The sequence below is a fragment of the Notechis scutatus genome, chromosome 2 (assembly GCF_049901735.1).
Source record: "Notechis scutatus isolate UNSWTSFEM ecotype Mainland chromosome 2, rNotScu1.2, whole genome shotgun sequence".
NCBI classification, from domain to species: Eukaryota; Metazoa; Chordata; class Lepidosauria; order Squamata; family Elapidae; genus Notechis; species Notechis scutatus.
The window spans coordinates 35,761,856-35,771,865 of record NC_142010.1 but is presented as its reverse complement, the minus strand read 5'-3'; the positions used below and the strand labels follow the sequence as shown (position 1 = coordinate 35,771,865).

The 10,010-nt window shown below is 41.5% G+C and overlaps 1 protein-coding gene across 1 annotated transcript in view; it reads left to right on the top strand.

Moving 5' to 3' along the window:
- The first annotated feature begins 925 nt into the window (after window positions 1–925).
- Window positions 926–10,010, top strand: part of SUCLG2 (succinate-CoA ligase GDP-forming subunit beta) — a 243,557-nt gene continuing 234,472 nt past the window's right edge. The window contains exon 1 of the mRNA XM_026679375.2: window positions 926–1,028. Within this exon, the coding sequence (XP_026535160.1) occupies window positions 942–1,028 (87 nt within the window). The 5' untranslated portion in view covers window positions 926–941. The remainder of the gene's footprint in view (window positions 1,029–10,010) is intronic.

Sequence of the window (10,010 nt, the reverse complement as noted above, 5' to 3'; positions counted from 1 at the left end):
CTCTGCTAGAGTACTACACAATTACAAATACACAACATGGGATGGGACCATACATTTGGTAACTAGAATAATTAAATGCTCTTTCCTGAATCCACCCCCTTCCCAAATTTGCTTTCTTCTTAGCTTAATCCCCCCCCCCCCAAGAAATCAGGAAAAAGAACCAGAGCGAGGAGGTGGCAGAAAGGTATCATTTGAATCCTTCTGTCGGGCATTCTACTTAAGAATCTTAACTCGCCACTGGACAATGTAACAATTCTATGTAATTATTTAAAATAAATAAAAAAATATTTTAATTCTTGCCATTCCCATTTTATTCTGTCCCTCCTTTTGCATCCTTTGCTTTCATGAGTCTTTGATATTAGTGTAACTCTTTTCCCGCAGCGAGTTGTCCTGTGGCGAGATGACCGTGGCAAGTTGGTTGTGGCAAATTGCCATAGACTCCAACCACCACCTCTGACTTCGCAATGTCACAAACGGACCCACGGTTTTCGAAGAGAAAATGTGAAGCACACGTACACTGCCGATCCCGGCCCGTGCGGTCTCTTATGGACCACCTTCCCTTTCTGCCCGATTCTTTCCTCCAATGCGTCCAATGGGCCTCTTATAGAACTTAAAAAGAGTTTAGATGAGATTAGGGATTCTAAAGCGACTAGGGATCCCAAAGCGAGCGAGAGCGCAAGAGAAAGTGGGCTTCAACGCGTGTGCTGCGCGTTAAGAGTAGAGGCATGCATTCCCTTCAATAGTTTCCGCGTCGGAGTTAAGCGGCTTTGACCATTTTCTTTTCCGTGCAACTAGCCTCTTATCTCGGCCTCCGGAGGGGAGGATCGCCGTTCCTGCGGGCGGTGCTATTCCTACAACCCGACCGCCTCCGGCCTGATCCAGCCCTGAAACCGCCCCTGCCCGGGCGGAAGCTCCTCCCCGCTTTACCCGCGTGGCTGAAGATGGCGTCTCCCATGGCGAGCCAAGCTAGGGTCGTAATCCGAGATTTGCCTTTGCTCAGAGCCAACCTGCTCAGGAGGCGCAACCCGGTGAGTGCGCCCGCCCTTCGCGGCGAGGCTTCGGCCTCTTGTAGCCAGGCGTCTGCGTCCTCCTGGGATGGCAGCCCGATCCGTCCCGGGCTGCCTCCCAGCGCCCGTCAACTTCGCAGGCTGCTCGGGGTTAGGGTCGACGGTGTTTGTTATTTCTTTGGTTTCTCACAAGTTCATTCTCCAGAACTCAACACGTGGATCTGTCTCAACCCTCTTCACTTCTTCCAGATATACGTAGAATCAGATGGTGGGGTTTTTTTTTTGTTTTTTTTTGGCCGGGGCTAAAGATTCAGCCTTCTCCTAATCAACGCACTAGTGCTTTCCCAATAAAATTAAAAGGGTGAAGAAAGGCAATGCAAAAGTCACTTTGGAAAGTTCTCGAGTAATTTTTTTTTTTTTTTGGCCAGGTAGCAACTCCACGAATTACAATGAAGCCTGGATTTCAGGGAAGCCTAACTCTTATTTACTCAAGTGTGGACCTCAACAATTTCATGATCTCTTGTGTTCCTTTCCCTCCCTGTTAGTATTGGCTCCTGGCAAGTTGCCTGGGCTAGTCCCTGCAGCTTTCTTGACAAAATTTTAGAAGTGGTTTGTTATTGTTTGCTTCCTAGGGCTGAGACAGAGTGACTGACCAAAGGTCATCCAGCTGGCTTCATGAAGAAACTGGGACTAAAGTCCTGGCCCTTCAGGTTTTTAGCCTGATGCTTTAAGGGCTATATCAAATTGGCCCTCCTCCTATTTCATAGCATATGTTATACATACTCTTGGTTTCCCCCAAAACATATTGCTGCTTTTTAATGAAGCATGGCCTCTCTCCTTGGTGGAGGTAACTGAAAATGGGTGCAGGTTTTGCTCCAAAGGTTATTGAAAATCTTAAGCCTCAGCTGTTCTGATTTTCCCCTGAACAAGCTTGAAGGTTGGTCAAAGAGCAATTGCCTCCTGTCTGCTTGCTTGTTTCTTTACTTAAGTGGTAGCCGCCCAACAGAGCCGGTTATAAGAATACAGGTAGTCTTCACTTACCATAATTGGGACCAACAACTCTATTGCTAAATAGCATGGACATAAAGTGAAAAGTCATGTGACTGCACCTGATTCACATCAGTTTGTCAGTTCTGATTGCGTTAATACTGTGGGTCATTAACCATATGTCACATAGCTACAACTTGCCAGGCTACCTATTGACTTTAATTGTGGGAAGCTGGCCATGAAGGTAGCAAAGATACTGCACCTCTTGTAAATGCACACAAGTTGCCAAACACTGAATCACAATCACATGATTCTGGGAATTCTGTGACAGCTACAACTTTGAGGATTGGTTATAAGTTGCCCTTTTCAGTGCTGTCATAACTTTGGTCACTGAACAAATGATTGATAAATGAGGACTACCTTGTAGTCCAGGGGAGTCAAATTCACATTGTCACATGGTGTATCTAGACTTTTTTCTCCACTAAACTGGGCATGGGCGTGGCCAGTGCATGATGCATCTGCCCACTGGCCAGATGTTTGACAGCCCTGTTGTAGTCAGTATTAACAGTTTCCATAGACAATTGCTTGGTTAGGACTGTTTAATATTTATTAGTTCAATCCTCTGAAGGGAAGTATCTAAGTGAATAAAGGAGGTGATGTTTCCAGGCCCGGGTAATGGAGGCAAAGCAAGGAGTGGGCCCTGTTGCAAATGAAGGTCAAAGTTATGTGTGAAAGTCCACAGATGCTGCTTGTTTGAATTGCTCTTGGGTGCCTGGTTTGACCAGAATGAGTGCTTGTGAACATAAGAGGGGAAAGAGAACCAGCACTGGTGCATAATACATTGGAGGAAGTGATTCACATCTCTCAGGAGCCTTGCCTGCTGTTACTCTTGACATCAGTTGCTTTGCTGTGTTAGCATAGAATAACACAATAGAGACATCACAAATCTGCTTGCTTTGGAACACAGAACAAACCTCCAGTTCCTCTGGAAATTATCAGGATGTATCCTTACTCATTAAGAGCTGTGACCACCTGGACTTTTACGTAGGCCTTTTGCAAATGAGGTGACCCCTTGTTTCATCATACTTGTCATTATGTTTTCCTTGATTTATTGTAATTTATTTGATTGTTGTGAACTGCCCAGTTTTGAGAGTTGGGTGCATTTTAAGTTTCTAATAGTTTTTGTTATTAAAAGCCTATCTTAATATTGAACATTAAAATCTAGCCATTGTTTGAAAACTTTCAGATGAAGGTTACTTCTGGGCTTTTAGAGATATATCACAAACATTGTATTAGGTTGGCTTTTTTTAGATGTTCAAAGTACATCGGCTCAGTAATCTTTATTGTTACCTTGTAAATCAATTTTTACTGGGTGGAAGGCCACGCTGGGAAAGAAGTAGTGGGTGAAGTCAAGGCAAAGTAAGTGTAATTATCTGTTGGCTTTAAATAAAATTTATCAAACAAATTTATATAATCACCCAACTCACACATAGGTGGCTCTGGGTGGCTTACTATATTTAAAAATCTAATTCATAATGAAACCTCATAAACTCCATCCCATCCACTGTGGCAGCAACAACACAATCAAATCAGCCACTTGATCAGCTCCATCTCATTCGTGGTCACTAGGCCCACTGACAAAATCAGGTTTTTAGGACCTTTTGGAAATGCAGCAGGGTGGGGGACACCCATATCTCCAGGTTAGTGCCACCATTATTTTTCGATATTTAATATTTTAATTAATTGTAAATCAGTTTAATAATTTTCCATTATATACATAGCATTAAAATTTGATGACAACTTTTAGATTTTGCTCTAGAGTACAAGCAGTCTTTTTAGAGTTGTTTGAGATTACATTGAATGACATCTGCCTTTTCCAGGATTCTTCCTAGAATGACTTGTGCACGCAGAGCTGGATTGTTGTAGGGAATGACACATGAAGGGGCATAATTCACATTCCCAAAACCTGAGCTTTGGAAGGCAATGCTGTACAAAGCCAGAGGTGGTTGGGGCAACTATAGCAAATCAGTAGATAAATGTAGATTAAGCTTCTTGATTAGAGCAGTCGTCTTCTGATACTTAGGGAAGAAGAAGTAAGATAATAACTCTGAATGAGAGATTAGTACATTCTATACTATTGCAAGACAGCAACTTCCTTGCAAGACTCTTGTTCCTGGCATCATGGATTTAGAAGACGAGCATGCAAGAAATATCTAGGGAGCCTCTACAGGTCAACCTGCTCTCTGCTCCAGCTTTTATTTCTAAGGAGTCTGCCTGCCAAATGCCTTTCTCCTTAGATCTTTCGCTTCCTATCCTCTCCATGTTCTGTCCATCACCCTCTCCCAATTTGGAGTCCTACTTAACATTGCATGTGCGCCCCTCCTCCAAATATGCCAACTAGCCAGTTTGGTGGAGTGATTAATGCATGAAGCTAGAAATTGAGTGAGTTCTAGGCCTGCCTTAGACTTGAAAACAGATAGAATAGAATAGAGCTTGGAAGTCTTCTAATCCACCTGCCTGTTCAAGCAAGAAAACCTATACCATTTCAGATAAATGACTGTCTAGATTGTACTCTCTTCTTAAAAACCTTCAGTGATGGAGCACCTATGATTTCCGAAGGCAAGCTGTTCCACTGGTTAATTGTCCTCACTGTTAGTAAGTTTCTCCTTAATGCCAGGTTGCTTCTCTCTTTTATTAGTTTCCAACCATTGTTCCTTGTCCTGCCCTCTGGTGCTTTGGAGAATAATTTGACCCCCTCTTCTTTGTGGCAGCCCCACAAATACTGGAATACTGCTATCATGTCTCCCCTAATTCTTCTTTACTTTAGACTAGCCAAACCCAAATCTTGCAGCCATTCTTCATGTCTTTTTGTCTCCGGGCCTTTGATCATCTTAGTTACTCTTCTCTGAACTTTTTCCAAAGTCTCAACATCTTTTTTGTAATACGGTGACCAAAATTGGTTGGAGTATTCCAGGTGTGGTCTTCCTAGGGTTTTATAAAGCGGCACTAATATTTCACATGATCTTGATTCTATGTCCTCTGTTTATACAACCCAGGATTATATTAGCTTTTTGCTGGCTCATATTCAAGGGATCATTCACTAGGACTGAATCCTCTCACAGTTACTGTTTTTGAGCAAAGTCCCGCCTAATCTGTACCTGTAACTTTGATGTTTCCTACCTAAGTGTAAAACTTCGCTTTTCTCCACATTAAAATTCATTTTGTTGGATAGGGCCAATTGTTTAAGTTTGTTAAGATCTTTTTGGATCCCGAGTTTGTCTTCTGAGGTGTTGGCGATTCTTGCCGGTTTAGTATCTTGCTAAGAGACCTTGGTTGCTAAGTGACCTTGGGCCAATCACTCTGGTTCAGCCCAACCCACCTCACAAGGTTGTTATTATGGGGAAAATAGGAAGAGGAAGATGAGTTAGGTTTGCTGCCTTGAGTTAATAAAAATAATAAAGGTATATAAAAATTAAATAAATGAACTATGCCAACACCTCTGGTGGTCCAGGGCATGTTTTTCTCAATGAGAGCAGAATAGGAGAGAAATAGTATCATCTGCTTCCTCCTAGTTTTCTAGATTGCTAGTCTCCCAGTAGCATTCATAGCATACATTTAGAGAAAGGTCTTCTTTTGTCATTCAGAGCTGCAACCAGGCTGTGGGATTTGGGGTGGCCCACCTCTGTTATAAGCCAATTAGTTCTGGGGTATCAAACTCAAGGCCTACGGGCTGGATCCGGCCCTGAAAACAGTGAAGGGCTGGCCTGCGGTGCCTGCCAGCAAAAATGGAGTCCAGGGAGGCTATCTGTGGCCCACCCAGGCTCTGGTTTTGGCCACAACGGGCTCCATTTTTGCTGGCAGAGGGCTGCAGCAGGCCATTGCAGTGACATCAAGCTGGCCACGCCCATCCCAGCCATGCCTCCATGTCCCCCCGAGGTTAAACACAACCCTGATGCGGCCCTCAATGAAATTGAGTTTGACACCCCTGGACTAGTTGTAGATCCTGAAAATTGAAAGCTCCAGTGGCTAGAAATTTTCCCCTTATTTTCTTGTGCTGCTCACAGTTGGTATGCTTTGATGTTTTAATCTTTGATGAAAAGTCACCAGCTTTAGCCCCACTATCGACTTGCTACCTTCTTCAGTTTTATTGCTAACAGCCTACATGGTTTATACTGTTAACCTCTTCTGTCTACAGTTTCAATTTCACTGGCAAAAGCTTTTTCCTCTCCAAGCCTTCTGATACAACATGCTTTTATATATAGTGTTTTCTCTGTAAACTACAAGGTACACAGCAACTGTCAAAGTGTAAGTTGGCGTGTTTGAGGTTTTGAATACCAGTTGTGACAAAAACAAAAATGCAGTATGTAGATGTGTTGAACATAATCTTGATTTAAACCGCCAGAAAGAAGGCCATGAATTTTTAATTAAAACAAAAACAAAACAAAAATGCTTGAAAAACACCAACCTGTTTTTTTTTCAGCTGCGGGACTTAAAGAAATAATGCTTCAGTAGAATATTATTCAATCAGTGAAATGATTAGCACTTTTTAAATTGGGAAGCATTATGCTTTAGCTGTAGAATGAAAAAAAAAAGATTAAACAGGAGTGTCTTAACAACTGCACTGTTTTAAATCTGCTTTTTATAAAAAAAAAATCTAGGGTCTTGATTTACCGGTAATTCTATTTCAGGGTGTACTTCAACATAAATTATATACAGGTAGTCTTTGACTTATGACCATAATGGAGACCAGAATTTCTGTTGTTAAGCAAGGTGGTGGTGAAGTGAGCCATGACCAATTTATGACCTTTTTGCCATGGTCATTAAGTGAATCATTGCAGTTGTTAAATGAATCATGCAGTCTTTAAGGGAATCTGGCTTTTCCCATTGACTTTGTTTGCCAGAAGCTGGGTGGGAAGGTTGTAAATGATGAGCACATGACTCCAGGACTCCAGGTAATCCTCAGGACTCCAGGTAATCCAGGACTCCAGGTAATCCTCAGTTTACATGGTAATTGGGACCAGAATTTCCATCACTAAGTGATACGGTTCTGCGGCATGATGTCATATGACTGCATTGCTTATTTGATGACAATCCTGGCAGTCCCTGTTGCTGTTGTTAAGCTTGGATGGCAGGTCATTAAGTGACTCCCTGGTGGTTTGCAAGCACGGCGGTAAATGGTTACTGCCAGGCAGGGGAATTTCTCTGGGTGACTAGCAAGGCATAACATGAGTGTGGCAGGGCCAAGGGGAGCTGCGGCTGGGTTGGTATTTGGCAAACAACCTACTGAAATAACTTGTGACCTTCCTTGCTAGCTTCCCTCTTGACTTCGCTTGTAGGAAGCTGGCAGGGAAGATTACAAAGGGTATTTATGTGACTGTGAGATGCTGCAACATTTGTAAGTGTGAGCCAGTTGCCAAGTATCCAGATCCCAATCCTATGTACACAGAGACCAGTCTCGTTTAGCACTGTAGTAACTTTGAAAGTTGCTAAATGAGCAGTCATTAAGAGAGGATTACCTGTACACATTGGTTTTAGAAAATTCCAATTCTGTCCAGAAATAAAAAGGGGGAGTTGAATTGCAGAGGAGAGGTACTTAATACATTTTGTACTGTGGCCCCTTTATTTTCTTCAGGAATTGTAACCATCTCCTTGCTGCTTCCTCACCCCCCCCGGAATTTTGCACCCAATGAGAGAATAAAAGGCTCGTTAGAAAAAAATGATGTTTGTAATGTTGGTGGGGTGAATGCAATTGATGTTTGAAAAGCAAATGTTAATGGGCAGCAATTACTAGTACTGAGGCTTTGTTTTTTTAATTAAAGATTTTCACAAAATATATTGCCATAGTTCTCACGTGCAAAATTTTCTGTGCCTGGACTGTTCTGTGCATACAGTTAACATCACTTATAACTGCACTTTGTGTTCACCTGGACACAGAACTGAAGCATATGCATCCCAGAAGTGGAAGAAGACAAAATGCAAAGCCATATGTAGTGTGGGAGTAGCAGCAGCAGTAGTTTAGTGGAAGAAAGGAAGACACTGAGGAAGTAGCGGAACAGATGGGTGGTCGGCTCTTCAGGTAGGGCAGCAGTGTCTGTTGGGAAGGGAAGTGCTGGGAATATTAGGATACAGTAGATCGGGGTGTCAAACTTGCATTGTCATGAGATGTATCGCGACTTTCCCCCCCTTCACTAAACTGGGCGTGCCAGCGCATGATACATCTGGCCTGTGGGCTGCAAGTTCGACAGCTCTGCAGTAGATGGTTGTTTGGGAGCAGCAATGGCAGATGCAGAGAGTGAAAGAAAGCAAGCAAGCTGTGGAGTAGATCATTCGAATATTCAGCACATGTGAATCCAGGTGCGGCAACCACATCTACAAGATCTGTTGTAGCATGGTGAGCAGGTTGGGGCATAGCCTGTGCTGAAGTGAAGGAGGAAAAGATTCCACCAGATTTGGCCTGCTCTGGTTAGATATCCAACTGCTATTGTGTTTTATATATGAAACGTTTTCTGGTCTGGAGACTTGATATTCCACAATTCTCATTGATAAACACGAGACTGATTTGATATAAATCCCATGTATGCATACAATATAAAAGGATGCTGAGTTTCCGTGAAACTACTACCCCTTTTTTAAAACCTATTGTTGAGTAAACATCTCAGCTGGTGTAATTGTCCAACTTTGTCCCAGTCAGTTTTGGTTTCACTTTACAAATTATAGTTGCGTTGTCCTTAATGAACCAGTGAATTTTTGAATTGTTTAACCCACAAATTAATAGCTACAGTATATACCTAATGGCTTTTTAACTATATGTCATTTAATTAGATTCGAATAATAGTTTCTGAAATCTTCCATAAACAGTTTTAAAACAAATGTATCGCAGATTTCTAGTTATAAAAAGGGGTTTGAGCAATGCCCTTATTTGTTTTTTTTCCTACCAGTTAATTAGAACAAAATTAACATTCATGTTAAATTAACTACAATGTTAATATCATTTTAAAATGAACATAAGACTAATATGTAATACTTTTATGGTGGCTATTATTTGTGATTAGTATTTTATGTGCAAGTTTACTCTCTCTGGTCAGTTCTTCCTTCCATTTCAATGTGTTTTTTTTAAGCTGAAGAAACTGGTTTTCAATTAAAATGGGATATTAAGTGTTTTAGTGGAGGAAATATCATCCCATATACCAATACATTAATTAAATATTATGATAGGAATCAGTATGCTAATTTTGGAGTTATTGTAAAGCCTAGCTTTATTACAGGTTATACAAGATGTTAACAGGGTGAAATGAATCCCAGTCAATCCAGCCCTGTGTGCATTTGTGAGATGGTAATGAGGTTTGAGTAAGAAAAAAACAGGAGTGATTCAACCCCACACTGGGCAAGGTAGCAATCTTAAAAAGTGTGAAAGGACTGGGGAAAAAAATAGACAAATAGAACTACATGTGGGAGAACAAACAAACACACACACACACACACACAAACTAGAATGCTTGCCAAGTTACCTTGTTGGCCAGGCAGGTTATGGCAGTGTTTATATGTCAGTCAGGGCTGCCACACTAATAGAGAAGTTGTGAGATGGAAAAACAGAAAATCAATTTATTTTTCATACTATAATGAAAGGGGAGAACTCATATGATATGGTGTCTTAACTTAGGAGAAGCACCTTTTTTCTATTCACGTTTTAATTTATATGGAGCTTGCCAATCTCAGTGCTTGGAGTACAGGGAAGAAAGTTTGAATACTTTATTTCTGTGATTTACATAGCTCTTATTAATTAAGTACTGTATACACAATAACTTACTAGTGCTTCCTTCCAAGTGTAAAAAGGATTATAACACAAATGTGGGTAGTCCTTGTCTTACAACCCTTCATTTACCGACCATTTGAAGTTACAACAGCATGATAAAAAATGACTTAAGACCGATACTTGCATTTGTGACTGTTGTGGCATCCTTGTGGTCACATGGTAAAAATTTAGGCCCTTAGTGAATGACATGGATTTGGGATGGT